Below are 17,692 nucleotides of genomic sequence, written 5' to 3'. Positions count from 1 at the left end.
TTCTCGAAGTGAATGCGTCACTCTTTCTTTTGTCTCGCCTGCTAGTCAACCGAGATGTCGGATGTAGTCACACAAGCACGATAGAGAGCGAACTAATTTGCTAGGGTGTTGGCATTTTGTCCTTGCATCAAGATTCGTGCGTGGCATCTTGCAGACGTCTTTGCGTTCGCTCAAAAAAGTTGCCAAATTTGTATAGCATTAAGTAAATTTATTATGAGAAAACACTTTTTTTTAGAATTATTATGAGAAAAAACATTGGGGTGTATGCATACACCGTGCAGTCACCCTAACAGGGTTGCTAGTGGAGTATTGTTTTGGGAAGAACAGGGAGTCGCAAATAAGTACAGATTAGTAAGGTGGGCATTCGTAATAAACAAACACATTGGGGTGGTGGCGCAGTTGGCTAGCGCGTAGGTCTCATAGCTAAACGTGAGTGATCCTGAGGTCGAGAGTTCGAGCCTCTCTCACCCCAAAACCCCACAAAGTGGTGATGAAAATGCTCTCTTGACAACTTGGGTCGTCATGCAAACATCTGATCTTCAGATGCCAAGAGCAACTCTGAACTTTGTTCGTTCTTTTCCCTCTCCTTTTTGCTCTTGGATCTAACTAATTTCTTCTACACAAGAGGATTCACGAACTTACTCCGAACTTTGTTTTTCTCCTGGATTTAATTAATCTTCTTCTACAACAGCCATGGATGGATGTCACGACTCACGATGGGCCGACTGCATGCTGGCTTGGCTAGCTAAGCTAGTCGTGCTACGCGTGTCTGGAGAGCATGGCGGACAGGGCGAGCGCCGCGAAGGCGAGGAAGCCCAGGACGATGGACGCGGCGATGGCGTCCGTGAAGACGTTCACCACCGCCGACCTCATGCGGATCGTGATCGGGAGAGCCGCCGCCGACGCCGTGACCAGCAGATACGCCACCGCCTGCATTCATTCAGATCATGGGAATGTTTCAACTTGCATGACAATCCATAAGCTAGCTATAAGTCACCGCACACGGAAGCTGCATCTAAAATGATCACGTGGTACACTATACTGGCCTAGGCAAGATTGTCTGCAACTTCACCTGGTCGCCGGCGAAATCAAGGAAGGTCGCGTGGGCGTCGCCGCGGCGCATCCGGCCGAAGTTCTTCAACGCCTGCGCCGCAGAGTACACGAACGCCACCACGGACACCCCGAGAAGATACCTAGCAAATCAAGCATGCAAAGCGACCGCCCAGCCCATGATCAACAGCTCAACACCGTGCACGCACACTGTCAAGAATGGTAACATGACCGATCGAGCAATAAGCTAGAGATGACGCGCACGCGCACCTGTACTCCTGGTAGCGGAGGAAGTCCATCCAGTCCCCGTGGCGGCAGGACGCGACGAGCGCCATGGCCACGAAGGATAGCAGCGCGGCGCCGGCGCGCAGCACGAGGACGATCCCGTTGAGCACCTGCGCCTGGTCGCCGCCGCCGACGTTGTGCGCCTGGCGCGCCCTGTCCCTGCTAGGCGTGAGGGGCGTCGTCGCCGTGGCAACGGGCGCCCTTTGGCCGCCGCCCTGCGACTGCGAGACCTGCGGCGACTTTGGCTTCACGACCGCCGGGGCCGGTGACTGGTGCGGGGAGAAAGGCGGCGGGGGCGGCGGGGACTTGGCGACGTAGTATTCCGAGTCCGGGGACGCGGCGTGCAGCTGCATGGCCATGATGCCTTAGCACGTAAGGGAACGAACGAGCGGACGGACGATGGAGGAGCGTGTATAGAAGTATAGATGTCTCGCTCGCATGCATTGCATTATTTGCGCTTTGCGAAAGCTGGGCGGGGCGGGTGATTAAAGGGGCCGCCGGTCTAGGGATTAAAGCCGGGAGAAGAAAGTGAGGGTGGTGGCTATGGCTGTGGGTGTGACATGGCGCGCACTAGCTTTGGCTGGCTAGGTTGTTCAGCTGGCTAAGCAATGGACCGGGGGCTCGGGAGGGAAGGAAATAATTTGAAATGTGTGGAACCAACATGATGGACAAAAGGGGTATTGCTTAACGGGGTATGCAATCGCTTAAGAAAGCAGCTCGCACTTAACACGCGTACTTACGTGGCAGGCTGAGAAATCAATGGAATTATGTCCGTTATTAACACTAGCAAAAAAGCCCGTGCGTTGCAACGGGAGAGGAAACATAACACACGCTCTTAACTCAACAACCATCACTCAAGACCACAATAGGTTCATCTCTTTTATTTTTCCGAAGCATCATATTTGTGTTGCCGCTTATCCTCCTTTTCACTCTCGCCGGCGATGGCCTCGGTGTTCACACAAAACAACAAAAAACGTGTGTTGAATATGGTTAACCCTATGGCGTCTCTCTCTCCCTCTCTCCTCCCTCTCCCTCTCTCTCTCCCTCTCTCTCTCTCACTCGCTTTCTCTCACTCTCGCGATGAGAAATCTGTTGTTTCCCCTGCGACATTTTTCAGAGATATGCATGTGTAGTTATCGATATTTTTTTTTTCATATATGGTTATAGTGGGGTGTTTATTTGCGATCCGGATCGCCGCCGGTATGAAAAAAAAACGAATCTTGCGTTATAAATTATAAGTTTGCTTCCATAACAATATTTAAAAAATATTTAATAGGTAGAATTAACATCATATTTAGATTCCACACATTTTTCTAATAAAATTTCATATATAATATGTTAAAATCGAAGTTACGGTTTAAAAAATACAGATAATTTAGAAAATCATTTGGTTTGACTCAAATATATTTCAAAATAATATTTAAAAATACTTAACAGGTAAAAATAATCTCATATCCATATTCTACATATTTTTCTAATTAAATTTAATATATAACATGTTCAAATCGAAGTTACGATTTAAAAGATATGGATGATTTTAAAAAGCATTTGTTTGACTTAAATATAATCCGCGGATGAATTACCTAAGACATCAGTGGGGGTTTGAAAAATGTAAAATAAAGGTTCGGGTGTGACTTAAATCTGGATGGCGGGTTGATTTAAAAAAGGGACAGGAACTTTTGTGTAAAATACAAAAATAACGATTTGTTTTAACTTAAAACAGGACTGCGGGTTGAATTCTTTAAAATAAAGGGACTTTTTCTAAAAAATGCCATAACGGATGAAAGAAACCCAATTTACTTTATTATTAGGTAAAGATAAAGACTAGTACTAAACACTTCACTTTCAGAGTGACTGGACATACGGTCTCTATTGCATCCTTGTGGATCGAGAGAAATGGAAGTAAGGAGTGGATGGACTGGTTTACCTTCTCCGGTGCTACCATTTATTCTCTGCGATGTGATCTTAATTAAAACGCAGGGTTTACGCTACTCTTGGTTCTGCTCTTTACTAAAACATCTTATAAAAGTGTACAGAGGGTTGACCGGACAAGAAGCATGAGCAGAGGATTGAGGGGACTTTATATAATCCCAACAAGAATTGGGTGAGGGAGTGGGGATTACCCAGCCCCCCGGGAAGGAGGGGTTGGTTGAATCCAATAGGAGTTACTTTCCTAAGGTTGATCACAGTGGGGAGTAATTTATACTAGTGTCATGCATATGACACTAGTCTAAGTTACTATCTTCATAGTGCAAAATAATAAAGTTAAATACACCTACAGTACATGAACTTGCACTGCGGAAACACTTTCATAGAAAAACTTAAAAATTGAGACAAATGGGTCATTAAACTTGCTTTGCGGGAACAAAATCATACAAATTAGTCCGAAACGACCACGTGGCGCGCCACGTCGGCAGGGGAGCACGAGCTGGTGGCTGGTTAGTTTGTAGAAACCTCCCTAATAATGTAAACATTGAACCCGCAGTCCTGATTGAGATTGAGCAGGGAAAAAATTATGGATAACCCTGTACTTATGCCAAAAGTCACGTTGGCACTAGTAACCCTCTCCAAACCCCTTCGCTCTTCATCTTCGTGGCCTGTTCGTCTCCTATTCCGCATCGCTGTGGCCGGTTCATCTCCTCCGCATCGCCCTCGCCGTGGCGATCACGCTGGATGGAGCCACGTCCTCGAGGCATAGGCGAATTTCCTCCAGACTACGGTAGGAAATCAAGTTGTCCCGCTCTCTGCTCCCCTCGTTGGTCATGTTCTGCTAGGGTTTTGATCAGGTGTGATCCTCGGTATTTGTGGCCGCGACATAGATGAAACTCTGGGCTTTTGTGGAGTTTTGGGGGGCGTGTGGTTAAGATTCAGTGTTTGATCAGATTTGGCATAGATGTAGTGTGTTTTCATGTATTGTGGTGTCCCCTGTTTTGATCAGAAATATATGTTGCATGCGGTGTTAAGCATGGGGTTCAGACTTGCTGTTAATATAGTGCGGTAAAGAAGAATATGGGTTCAGAAACCTTATAGATTCAAATCAGTTTCAGAAATGTGATATACTGTACTGCAGTTTCAGAATTAATATAGGTTCAGAATTGAGTGGCAAAAATTAGTGTACTGTAGTTTTATGTTCATAAACAATGCTTGATATATGGTTAGGGGCATATTTGGAAGTGCTGTTGCAAACCATTTTTCAGTAAATGATATGCATATTCATTAACAACAGTTAGCATTTTTCGTGACACGTAACAATCATGTACTTCTACTTGCAGGAGAAAAATCCAATTTCTTTACAGCGGTGTTTGAACACAATGGCATATTTTGTGGGCTGGATGATAGAAGGACATTTTGGGGGGAAGCACTCAAGAGGAGTATGACAATTGTGATGCGAGCACATGGTCTAGGGATGTGATTAATTGCATATTGCAGCATTTGGGATATGACATTACTAGTCCTGAGCTACAAGTGTATTGGTTATTGCCTGGGAAGGACATCCTAGATGGCATGGTTTGTTTAGATAATGAAGAAGCAATTGCTTCAATGGCAAGGGCGGGCAGAGAAAACAGAAGTTTGCATGTTATAGTAGATGAGAGAAATCATGTGAAATCAGAATGGGATGATCTCATATATAGAGGCTGCCTTGAGCTGCCAAGGGTAATGACTCAAAGGAAAATGCCAAGTGGATTTAGGCCCGGAGAAGGCACTTCTGGGAGCACTAGTTCATGTATGATGCTGGTGAATGAAGCAGAACCACATAGTTATGTCCATCGAGAACATGAAGAGGAAGCCGAGAAAGGGCATGGAGAGGCAACAGAGGATGAGCATGGAGAGAGAGTAGAGGACGAGCATGTAGAGGCAGCAGAGGATGAGCATGAAGATGGAGCAGAGGATGAGCATGCAGATGGATCAGAGGAAGAGCATGGAGAGGACAGTGGCACAGATGAAGATTTTTATGAAAGTGATTATGATGTTCCTGATGGGGATGATGATCTATTTGTTCAGAATGTTGATGAGAGTGTGAATGACCACAATGAGCAGAAGGAATACATAGATGATGAAGATCCAGTGGAAGATGATGGTGATCTAAACTTGTCTAAGAAAGAGCTAGAAAGGTTGAAGTACTCTTTCAAGGCATTTAATCCAGAGGTGGACCTAAATAATCCAATTTTCAGAGTTGGACAAGTGTATGGTGAAATGAAAGAGCTTAGAGCTGCTTTGGTTGCACACGGTGTGAGAAACAGGGTTAAGATTAACAAAGGAAGAAATGAAGCAACGAGGTTGAATGCATCTTGCTCTGCTGGATGCCCCTGGCTTTTGAAGGCGTCTAAGGACAACAAAACAGGAAGCATTGTAATTAAGAGATACAATTGCAATCACACATGTCAGAAATCTTGGGATGCAAAGTGTTTGTCAGTTAAATTTCTTACCGGTAAGTTCATTGAGGAGTTCAGAGACAACCAAAAGATGGACTTGGTGACCTTTGGTAACAAAGTTCAGAGAGAATTCAAGGTCAGACCTCATAAAGTCAAATTAGGAAGGGCAAGGAGAGCTGCACTTGGTTTGATACATGGAGATGAAGCAGCTCAGTATCAACAGCTATGGAATTATGGTAAAGAGCTGAGGAGGAGCAATCCTGGCAGTACCTTCCTTGTTAGCACTACTCTTGTTAAGGAGAATGAAAATGAGGACCCAAAGGATCATTTGTCATCGTTGTATTGGTCATATGATGCTTGCAAGAGAGGTTTCTTAAATGGATGTAGGCCCATCATTTTTATCGATGGATGCCACTTGAAAAGTAGGTACAAAGGCCAGTTACTTACTGCTGTTGGCATAGACCCAAACGACTGCATTTATCCCATTGCAATGGGAATGGTTGAAGTAGAATCAAAATTCTCCTGGGAGTGGTTTCTCACTACATTAAAGCATGACTTGAACATAGTGAACACCTCCCCATTCACTATAATGAGTGACAAACAAAAGGTATTTTGTTCACCACTAAAATGTTGTTTTCAGTGTATTAATTTCTGCATTATAACAAATCTTAGTACTTACACCTGTGCACTTCTCTAGGGCTTAATAAATGCAGTTGGAAAGGTGTTTCCAGACTCAGAGCACAGATTTTGTGTTAGACATTTATATCAAAACTTTCATATGCATTTCAAAGGAGAGACATTGAAAAACCATTTGTGGGCAATTGCAAGATCAACAAATATCACAAAATGGATGTTGAACAGAGAAGCAATGAGAGAGGACTGCCCTAGTGTTGTTGCTTGGTTGGAGAATAAACCTGAAAACCAATGGGTGAAAGCATTTTTCAGTGATTTCCCCAAATTTGACATCCTATTGAACAATATGTCAGAAGTGTACAATAGGTAAATTGCAGTACTGTGCTTTCTATTGATTTGCATTGTATTATGTAAACATTTAATCATTTATTTGCAATGCATTGCAGCTACATATTGGAAGCAAGGGAGTTCCCTGTGATTTCAATGATGGAATGTATAAAGGGTAAGATTACTGCTAGACATGAGAGCAAGCAGAGAGAGGCAAGAAACAAATGGACTGGTAGGATATGCCCAAAGATCAAGAAGAAATTAGAGAAGGAGATAGAACTGTCTGCAAGTTGTTTTCCTAGTCACTCTGGTTTGGGAGTATATTCTGTGATATCAAGAAACTTTACATACCTTGTGGATATTCCAGCAAGGACATGTGATTGCAAAAGATGGCAACTTAGTGGCATTCCTTGCAGCCACTCTATTGCGTGCTTTAGGGAAGAGAGGATAGATCCAGAAGAAATGGTTCACAAGTGCTACACAATAGAGACATACCTGCTAGCATATGGGCACAATATAATGCCTATGAGAGATAGGGCTCACTGGGAGCAAGTTAATGGAATTGTCGTTCATCCACCGATTTACAAAAAAAAAAGATGGGAAGGCCACCAAAGAACAGGAAAAAAAACACCTGAAGAAAAGCTTCAGAAGGATGGCAGCATTGCACTGAACAAGAAAGGTGTGAGCATGCATTGTTCAATTTGTGGAAAAGCAGATCACAACAAGAAGGGCCATCAGAAATTCATGGAGAGGGAGAGTGAGAGGGAAGCAAATGAGATGGAAGAAGAAATAGAAGATCCTTCCATTTTAAATGTAAGACATGTAATTTCAGGACATAGAAGTTCATAAGTGTTAGTGTCATTATTCACACCATACTATATTTCAGGACATCAGGACACACATGGAGGACACAAAGCTAGATCCTATGCATGTGCCTTTCAGCATGGTACATATAATGAGGCAAGAGGTGAAAATAGCTATACACTGCTTCATATGTTCTCATATCCATTTAATTATTTATAATGACTTATGAATGCTATGTCTAAATTTTCATTAGGAGAGAATCCATGTTTCAAATGTCAAACCACCTGGTCCTTTGCCGGATATATCTAGATTTGTTGCTGATGCCAGGGACTCCATTCCCGAGAGAAGAACAATTACTACTGCTACAACCAGACGAAGGAATAGGGGAAAAGGCAAAGGGAGGCCACTAGATGATGAAGAAACCATTGGTGCTACAAGCAGAGGAAAAAACAAGAGACAGAAAGCAGGTACTAGCACATACCCAGGTGATGGAAGCAATCGTGCAAGAGGGCCCAACAATGCAACAAGAGGAGGTTCAATAGCTGCAAGAGGTGGCCGAAGTGGTGGTGCAAGAAGGGGAGCAAATGCTACAATAGGTGGAGAAAATGCAACAATAGGAGGAGCAAATGCTGTTGGAAGAGGGGGAACAGATGCTACAAGAGGTGGACGAAGTGGTGCTGGAAGAGGGGAAGCTAATGCTGCACGAGGTGGAGGAAATGCTGCTGGAAGAGGAGGTGGTGCTGATGGAAGTGGTGGAACAGTTGGTGGAAGGGGCTGGTGCTATCTTTTTGCTTGGAGAAGATGGAGAAAGGAGAGATGCATCTGTTCCAGACCTAAATGCTGCTGCAATCCCTGACCTCAATGCTCGAGAAGAGATCATTGTGACCCAAAATGCGCCTACGGGTCCTTTCTAAAGTGGGATGTTAGCAAAGTTCATCGATGAACTAGCTAATCATGTCGTAGTTCATGTTTGAACTTTGTAGGTACTTTATTTTGTAAGGTTCTAAAAACCTGAATGTTGCTGCATTGGCACTGCTATGTTATGGACCTGCTATGTTCAAAATGCATATATGCATGTTCTGAACCTTGCTATGTTCTGAATCAAATTTGCATTATGTCATCTATGTTTGTCAGCCGGCATGTTCTGATGGTTTCTATCTTAGCCGACATGCTCTGAGTGTTTCTTTTTTCTTTTTTAGGTAGGTAATGTTCTGAATTTTTCTAATCCTGAAGTAAATTTTGAAATTCATGAAACAACTGAAATTTTGTCCATCTGAAAACAGAGCATGTGCATGAAAAACAGAGCAAACATAGTTGTTTGCAGGTTTAGAAAGTACAGGTTCAGAACACTTTTTTTTTCAAAAAGGGGGGACTCCCGGGCCTCTGCATCAGGACGATGCATACGGCCACATTTATTAGAAAGTAATAAGGTTCAGAACACATACAGAGGTGTCCTGCTAAAAAAAGTTGAAAAAATGGGACCTGGGAGTCGGAACCCAAGATCTGCGATTTAGAGCTCGGCCACGACGAGTAGGTCCTAGCTCGCGGCATGCAAAACGTCGCCGACGACACCGCGCAGCGGCCGCAGAAGCAGGACGCCGGAGTAGTGTTTCTGACTTTTGACTGGAGTACGAAGCTAGCTCGAGCACGACGTAGTTACAGCCCTGGAGTACGCACGTACACATAGGTGACTTTGGCGGCTCAACTTCCATGCTGCAGGAATCAGGGGGCGTCTCCAGTTAAGTGCATGTGTCTACAGGTGCTAGTTTCAGACTATCAGTTAGAGTTTCAGTTAACTACTAGTGCTAGTTTCAGTTTGTTATTTCAACATATAACAGGGACGTTTTTGGAAATATTCCTCCTGGAACGTGCAAGTCGCTACAACCGACGTGGCCTCCTATGTGGCCGTTTCGGACTCGATTTGTGTGATTTTGTCCCCGCAAAGCAAGTTTAGTGACCCATTTATCTCAGAGATAAATACATCGGGAGTCCTAGAATTTGCATGTGATGTTTAGTTTAGTGCACAAATTTATAAAATACGTGATTGTAGTCATCAAACTTGCGCAGACGTTCAAATACGATGCTTCCATACGTATCACGTTGCCAATCGCTCGCCAACGTGGCAGAGGCGCTTGGTCTTAGTGCATGTGGCGTTTTATTTGCAGAACCCCCCGCCTCCCAAGTTTGATTGTAGTCATCAAACTTGCGCAGACGTTCAAATACGGTGCTTCCATACGTATTACGTTGCCAATCGCTCGCCAGCGTGGCAGAGGCGCTTGGTCTTAGTGCATGTGGCGTTTTATTTGCAGAACCCCCCGCCTCCCAGGTGTTTTTGGTAATTACGTCTCTAGGTTTGTGGGATCCACCTGCCAGTGGGGCGCAAAAGAGTTAAAATAATGCACCATGTGCTGATTCGAACCCACAGCCGCTCCATTTCCATTGCGCAAGCTAACCATCAGACTGGATAATCATTGCTGCTAGGTAAATAGACGCAGATGCTATTCTATTGTCAAAGCTGACAAATAAATTCAAGGGTGAGTGAATTTTTTTCATTTCACTCAAAAAATTATGTTACATTCAAAACTATTTACTTTTACCTACACTTCAAATTTTAAATTAATCAAATTCAAACAAAAAATTCGTTGACTTGTCCGAAATAATTTACTTACATTCATTCTGAACTATTTATTTTTATATAATTTTTTTTACTTATTCCAATTCAAACAAAAAATATGTTGATTTGTTCGGAAGAATTTACGTTCATTCAAATCTATTTTTTCATCTAGATTTTTGAATTTAAAGTTAACTGAATTCCAAAAAAACTTTGATTTGTCTAAAAGAATGCACATATATTTTTATCTAGATATTTCAACTTTAAATTATTCAAATTCAAACAACAAATTGGTTGATTTGTCCGAAAGAATTTATGTTCATTAATTCAAACCTATTTTTGCATTTAGATTTTTACACTGAAAATTCTTTGAATTCAAACAAAAAATCATTTTTTAAAGAATGTACATATATTTTTATCTATATTTTAAAATTTTAAATATTCATATTCAAACAAAAAATCCGTTCAGTTGTCCGAAAAAATTTACGTACATTGATTCAAACCTTTTATTTTTATCTACATTTATAAATTTATAATTATTCGAATTCAAACAAAAACTTAGTTGATTTGTCTGAAAGAATTTACGTCCATCATTCTGAACTATTTACCTTTATCTAGATTTGTAGATTTAAAATTATTTGAATTCAAACAAAACATTCAGTGAGCCGCAAAAGAAAAACATTCGGTGATTTGTCTGGAAGAATTTACGTACATTAACTCAACACTATTTATTTTTATCTATATAATAAAATTTTAAATTTATTAGGATTCAAAAAAATATTTGTTGATTTGTCTTTAAATAATTACGAAAATTTGACCATTTTGTGGGTGAGTGAAATTTTGGCATCATCTTTAGTGCGCAGGTCATGGACATTTTTTTTAACAGGGATGTCACGCCGCTCATTCTAGAGGATATTTGAATTGAATTGCGTCGTGCCGATCTCTAAATCTTGGGTTGGAGGAAATAAATTTCATGACGGCAGGAACAAAACCAACATATCTTCGTTGTACACTAATCGGAATTGTTGCCAAAGTAAATAGTTCGTTTTGTCTGCATACTGGTACGTGCATGTGGTGTAGTGGTAAGCTCTGCGTCTTAATGCTGTTTTATCTTTCTCAATTTCTCCCGTCCCAACACGCGCTGAAAAATAGGCAACGCAGGCTTTTATACATAACTAAATTGAAAGTGTGGGTGTTTTTGCCAAAAATAACATGTGCGCATCACTCTGGCCTGTTTTAGTCACTGCCAATGGGCCATAGCCACACTAGCATGTCACACAAGCGTGAGATACGTCTGAATACGGAATTTGTGACCGTATTTGCACACCGGCTCAAGTTAGATGACTTCAAACACGTATTTTACAAGTTTATGCATCAAACTGACCGTCCGATGCAAGTTCTATGACCATCGGTGTATTTACCTCTTTGTCTCAATTTTCAAGTTTGTGTATGAAAGTGTTCCCGCAGTGCAAGTTCGTGTACTGTAGGTGTATTTAACTCAAAATAATATGCTAGTAGTGTCATAGATTGCTTCATTTATTAACTCATAGACTCATTTGCCTCGGAAAACGCTATGTTTACAGTAACATACTCCCTCCGTCTGGGTTTATTAGGCTTCTCAGCATCACAAGCATGTCCCCTTTTATAAGGCTCCGTGTTGGAAAGGTGCATGCATGCAACCATTTCATTGGTTGTATTGAAAGCTATTGTTGTTGGTGCCATGGCTGAAAAGTTAATACACTTCGTACGTGCTTTTTCATTGGCTGCATGCATGTGAGAGAGTGCATTGGGAGTGGAATGGAAGAATTAATATGAACAAATTACTATGTGTCTTGATCTAAGAGAAGTTGTCTTTAGGCCTAATAAACCCGGACGGAAGGAGTATTATGTTACCACAAGCACCTCTTTTCTTATTAAATATTTGCCACATAAGCAAAATTGTCTTGGGATGTATTAAGTTACTAACTAACTTATCCTCACTATGGCTAGCCTAACAACCAAACAAGGCCTAAGAGGGGGGCAGTCATGTTATGTTAGGCCTCGAAATGTGTGGAACCAACATGCCAAGCAAATGCGGCGCCATCGTACAATGGCAGACGCACCAGGGTGCAATATTTACAATCTCGCGGTAGACTCGTGGAGGCATGCATTTGATTTGAAGCCATGATTGTTTGCTTTAAGGGAAATCTACCGCCACAGGTGTTTGAGCTATTTAGTGAGCGAAGCGGAAAGCGATTCATGAGCATGATTGAGAGTCCCCTGTCGCCTTGTGAATTTAAAACCAAGACAAAGGTGGCATCAGTGCCGGCACCCTCCGAGCCCATGAATGACAAAGATCAATGTAGGTGGGGGCGTATCAAGGTCAGGACATATTTTTTCGCAAAAAGAAAAAAAAGGTCAGGACATATAACAGTTGTTTAGGCGTTCATTATTGTATTTCTAAATACGTATGATTGATTTGTTGGTGCTCGAGGTTATAACTTAGGCTGGTCGTAATGGTAGTATCATAGTTAGTACTCCCTCCGTTTTTATTTAGTCTGCATATTAGTTTTGGTCAAAGTCAAGCTTAATAAACTTTGACCAAGTTTATAAACAAAAATATTAACATATACAATAACAAATCAATACTATTAAATTTATTATTAAATGTACTTTCACATCATATAGATTTGTTACGGTAAAAGTTTATAATTTTTTCTATAAATTTGGTCAAACTTTACGAAGTTTGACTTCAGTCAACTCTAATATGCAGAGTAAATAAAAACGGAGGGAGTATCATGCATGCCAACTAGGAATTTTGATGAGGTGACATAGCATTAAATGAAGAAAGAGAGGATGTAGTATCATATCATGATACCGTATCATAATAAATGTTATGCTAATTTGTGTCATGCATGTCAATAAATAAAGTACTACATGATATTAATATATGGTACTATGCATTAAGAAGATAGTACTATACAATAGTATCATATACTCCCTCCGTTCCTAAATACTTGTCTTTCTAGATATTTCAACAAGTGACTACATACGGAGCAAAATGAGTGAATCTACATTCTAAAATATGTCTACATACATCCGTATGTAGTAGTCATTTGAAATGTCTAAAAAAACAAATATTTAGAAACGGAGGGAGTACATGATAATAGTATATGATACTCCCCATTACAACCAGCCTTATACAGAGAAAACTGGCCTTGGTGGCAAACCTAGAAATGCAAAAGGTGCAGGTTGCGTCCAATCTCCAAGAGGTGATCAAAGAAATTTGCAAACCAAGTCAAGGGTTGTATGATGTGTTACCCGAGGAGATATCAGATATATATGTAATGAATGCGACTTTTATGATGTGCAACTCGGCCATGAACAGAGCAATTTTAAATCGCAAATTACTTTGCGCACGACTGGTGCATGGACGATGTCCTGCAGAGAGCTTGCTGACACCGACGGCTTGATTAACAGCATCGTGTATAAATCGTGCATAAGACGTCCTGTGTATAACCATGGTGGTGGGCTCATTACAAGCGGGTACGCATGTGTGTCATCAAGTTCCACTGGGTACTATGTATACATGCATTATTATTGAGCAAAAACTCCGCCGTCAATCTAAAATAACATTATTAAGGACAGTAAAACTGAGCCACTTCTCTGCCCTCTCACGACCTCAGCGATTTTGACTGTCAGATCTTATGTCTCGAGCGTTTTCGGCCGTTCAATCTGCATTAGGGTAAAAATCGAACCCGCTGTCCTATGGGCAGCTACTCTGGTGGAAATTTCGAAGGCCTGTGGTGAATTGGGCCTTGTCTTCCACGTAAAGCCCATTTAGGCAGAACGCTTGGAAAAAATCCGTAATTCTTCCTCTCCCGACGTATCTAATCTGCCCGTTCGTCTGCGCCTGCGCCTCCGCCCGCCCCCGGCGCCGCCATGCGTGGAGCTGAATCCAAGCATCGACTGTGTTGCCAAGTCTGGGCGAAAACCCTAGCAGCGGCGCTCGCACCTGACTGCGCCCTTTAAACTCTGTAAGAACACTTGTGGGACCGTGGATGACGCCTCCGTCGAGGTCGCCACGATGAATCCCACGGGCGCAAGCTGCTGCTGCTCGTCGACGATCTGGTTATCCGTTCACCCCACTTGGTCTTCTTCTACTCGCTCCAGGCCCGCGTGCTCAATCTGGAATCCCTCCTCGCCGACGACCCCAGGCTCTCGGCCCACCGCTATAGCAGTACCTCTACGACGGCATCGTCCTCTTCGCCCCATGTAATTAGTCGACTCCTCCCTCCCTTTCAGATCTCACTCCTCACGTCGAATTAGTTGCACGTTCATTTGATTGTTCCTGCTCTGATATGTGGCTATGTGGAATTGTAGTGGTTTTGTGGTAGATTCAGTTGATAGATCGGAACTCTGGGTGAAGAGTTGGTCGTTCGTGTGATACGATCTGTGGCGTTGAAGTAGTCTATTATTGGAATTATGTGATATAGTTTGGCATATACAACTTTCAGGACTTTGGATGTAGAATTATGGATGTACCGAACAATGTTCATTTGACGTTTATGTACAGTTGTTTAGCTTAAGTAGAAAATGCGACTGTGGGTACCAATTGTTGTCAATTGCTTATTTTGACATTTTTTCATGGGATTAATCGGGTACTTCTGATTCAACATTATTGGTTCTTAATGGTAGTATTTGCTCTTGACAGGTTTTGATGGATCAGTGGACGTAGTAGGTATGTTTTCTTTCTTGGATTCATAATTTTGTTTGCTTGACTGAATCTATCAAGTGAAGTGATGAATATGCTCTTTTCTGAACAGTACGTGCATTGCCTGACACTATAAGTCAATCCAAAAAGAAAAGGAGGTTCATGGCCAAGGGAAAAGATGTTAGAATCAGAGTTATTTTGGAATGCATCAGTTGTGTTCGAAAAGGTGCCAATGAGGAATCGACAGGGATTTCTAGATATAGTACTCAAAAGAATCGCCACAATACACCCGGACAATTAGAATTCAAAAAATTATGTCGTTATTGTCGCAAGCATACGACTCACACGAAATAAAGAAATAGGAACATCGTGTGTTCGATCTTTCCAAAAAACAAAAGAGTAAGAACTTCATATTTAATATATAAAGAAAACATAGTATAGAATACAAAATACAAATCAACTCATCTGATTTCCGGTAGATATTATTTCATATGTATAGAGGGTATTCATATACTATAATATGAATCAAATAAGATATGGATCAAAGAAAAACTACTTCTTCTGGATCCTAAATTAATAAAATAAAGAAGTGAATTTTCAAATTTTAAATAAGGATTAAATCATGTATACATCTAAACAACCTTTTCTTAAATCTAAGCAACCCTTTAGTAAATCCAAGCAAACTTTTAATAAATCCAAGCAACCCTTTCGTAAACCCAAGCAAACTTTTCGTAAATTCAAGCAACCTTTTCGTAAATCTAAACAACCTTTTCGTAGGCGTCCCCAGATTGGCCCGGGAGATCGAATTGATTATAGAAACATGAGTTTCATTAATAGATTTATTAGTGAACAAGGAAAAATATTATCGAGACGAATAAATAGATTAACCTTGAAACAACAACGATTAATTACTCTTACTTCCTTTGTGGAATAAGATATTGGATCCTCGAGTGATCTCTTTTTCTTGTTGCTTCATAAGAGTGAATCGAATAGATTCAATTCGCGTTATAAGAGTAAAAATTCCGCGGGTCCTTTCCGCTCTAATTAGATAAAGGGGGGTAAGGACCTGCTAAGCTCCTACTTTTTCATGTTTACAATCTGGTCCCTCCAATTACTATAGAGATGAACCCAATCCAGAATATGAACCATAAAAGAAAACACCTACTAAACCAATCACAGCAATACCAGCTACAGTACCTATCAGGCAAAGAGGAATTCTTCTAGTAGTATCGGCCATTTCCCCTACTTTCCTCCACATTTTATCAATTGGTCATGCTAGAGACAAAAACAGTCATGGGTAGTTATAAGGATGGTGGAACCTGCTGTTACCCAAAATACTGAATAGAACTCTGAATTGCCATTTCCTGATACACATGTTGAGGTTTATTTATCTTGCACATTTCCCCTGTCAAAAAGCTAGCACCTTCTGCTCTTGCAAGAATCAGTGTGGCAGAATCAATGTTATAGGGCTCCAGGTAAGTACTATAGATGCTTTATTCCCTTTTTATTTTGTCTATACATAATTAGGATTTAGGAACGGACTGATGGACCAATGGTGATTGTGAAAAATGTCATTTTAATTTGGAAGACACGGTGCTCATTATTAGTGTGAGAAGATATGTTAACTTAGTACAGTTACACTGAGAAAATTATCAAATTTAAAAGAGAAGAAGGCAATTATCGATATATCATATATGCACTGAAAAATGGAATGATCATACCATCCAACAGTCAATATTAGGCTCTGTATTATCATTTACCAATGATGTTAGTACTTGGATGTACTTTTTTTTTCCTATAGGTCTTCCCATCCTAATAGGGAGCAGTCTGTAATAAGGTGCCAATAAACAAAGTAATTTTTATTTTCCACAATATATTTCCATTTTAATCCTCAGATTTTAATTTTGTTGTAAACTCAGGATTATTTATGATGGTAGCCTGCAGTGTAATGTTTCCATCAGTGCTACACTTTAGACCTTCTAAATCATACTATCTTAAATCTGAAGTTTCTTTTTCAAGGTTTAGTAGCTGCATTGTAAATCTGAAGTTTCTTTTTCAAGGTTTAGTAGCTGCATCATGCTTATGCACTCATAAGCTCACTCACTTGCAGCTCTCCAATTCTTTCATTTTTGAAAGCATCAGGTACAGAAGGAGAAAATATATTATTTATTCGATGAGTGGGGAGCAGCAGGACTACTATATCTCTAAAGCGTTTTTTCTTACAATTTGTGTTCCGGGGATGATTTGTATTGAGAGATTAGAATGCAAATCCTCAACACCTTTGTGCGGTGAAACCGCCAAGAGGGTCCATAAAACCATAATCTTCTGGAGTTCTAGAAGTACCTCAAAATTGATATTGTTAGTGCAATAAAAACACAAGTATACCAGTGTCGTCGTCCTTGCATCTCCGATCGACTATATTTAGGAGGCCTTCACCTGATGGCACCACCCAGATGTACGTGTTTATTAAATTTTTTTATGATATTATGACTGCATGATTCTCATATATCCAGGATTTCATTTGCCCGTTGAAGCAATGAAATGTATATGGAATGCGACTGATATGCAAAAGTTGCTTACAAGTTCTAGATCAGCCTTTTAACTGTATATAAGTTAATCATGCTCTCTAATAAGATAGGTCAAATATATAAGCTTCTTTTTATCATTACTGTAATACATCATTGTTTACTAAACACGTTTCTTGAGCTAACTCAAATCGAATAATCTTGCAGGAGCAGGACCTCTTATACTGAATTGCCTCGATGTTTTGTGTCCGCACTGCCTTATAAGGCATTATGGATGGACTATGATGTGGAGGCCTCCTATGATATCTTGAGTTCGATTGAATGCCACCTTTTGAAGTTATAACAATATCGATGTACTAAACATTTCTCAGTTTTTCCCGGTATGACTCAG

At 41.0% G+C, this 17,692-nt stretch overlaps 2 protein-coding genes and 1 non-coding gene across 3 annotated transcripts; 2 read left to right on the top strand and 1 right to left on the bottom strand.

The window, feature by feature from the left end:
• Positions 1–328: 328 nt before the first annotated feature.
• On the bottom strand, positions 329–1,837 carry LOC125540917 (CASP-like protein 4B1). The gene is made up of 3 exons (XM_048704441.2): positions 1,321–1,837; positions 1,073–1,193; positions 329–930 (listed from the first exon to the last, which is right to left on the bottom strand). The coding sequence occupies exons 1-3, from the start codon at positions 1,692–1,694 to the stop codon at positions 760–762; spliced, it is 666 nt and encodes a 221-aa protein (XP_048560398.2). The 5' UTR covers positions 1,695–1,837; the 3' UTR covers positions 329–759.
• Positions 385–472, top strand: TRNAM-CAU (transfer RNA methionine (anticodon CAU)). Its single transcript is given in 2 exon segments — positions 385–422; positions 437–472. It is a non-coding gene; the product is annotated as a tRNA-Met (tRNA).
• A 2,782-nt stretch (positions 1,838–4,619) lies between the features above and the next one.
• On the top strand, positions 4,620–8,749 carry LOC147983674 (uncharacterized). Its single transcript, XM_087540826.1, has 6 exons — positions 4,620–6,315; positions 6,406–6,707; positions 6,788–7,481; positions 7,555–7,614; positions 7,726–8,232; positions 8,672–8,749. The coding sequence occupies exons 1-6, from the start codon at positions 4,840–4,842 to the stop codon at positions 8,747–8,749; spliced, it is 3,117 nt and encodes a 1,038-aa protein (XP_087396952.1). The 5' UTR covers positions 4,620–4,839.
• The last annotated feature ends 8,943 nt before the right edge of the window (positions 8,750–17,692 follow it).

This window comes from Triticum urartu, chromosome 2A, assembly GCF_056163025.1.
Source record: "Triticum urartu cultivar PI428250 chromosome 2A, HENAU_Tu73, whole genome shotgun sequence".
Taxonomy (NCBI): domain Eukaryota; kingdom Viridiplantae; phylum Streptophyta; class Magnoliopsida; order Poales; family Poaceae; genus Triticum; species Triticum urartu.
The sequence above is the reverse complement of the archived record's forward strand: the minus strand, read 5'-3'. Positions and strand labels throughout refer to the sequence as shown.

Excerpts from the sequence above, each read along its gene's own strand:
- LOC125540917 (XM_048704441.2), bottom strand. The coding sequence starts at position 1,694 with ATGGCCATGCAGCTGCACGCCGCGTCCCCGGACTCGGAATACTACGTC. Across the intron at positions 1,194-1,320 it reads CTCCGCTACCAGGAGTACAG|GTATCTTCTCGGGGTGTCCG; the intron begins GTGCGCGTGCGC and ends TTGATTTGCTAG. Across the intron at positions 931-1,072 it reads TTGATTTCGCCGGCGACCAG|GCGGTGGCGTATCTGCTGGT; the intron begins GTGAAGTTGCAG and ends GAATGAATGCAG.
- LOC147983674 (XM_087540826.1), top strand. The coding sequence starts at position 4,840 with ATGGTTTGTTTAGATAATGAAGAAGCAATTGCTTCAATGGCAAGGGCG. Across the intron at positions 6,316-6,405 it reads TAATGAGTGACAAACAAAAG|GGCTTAATAAATGCAGTTGG; the intron begins GTATTTTGTTCA and ends GCACTTCTCTAG. Across the intron at positions 8,233-8,671 it reads CTGATGGAAGTGGTGGAACA|GTAGGTAATGTTCTGAATTT; the intron begins GTTGGTGGAAGG and ends TTTCTTTTTTAG.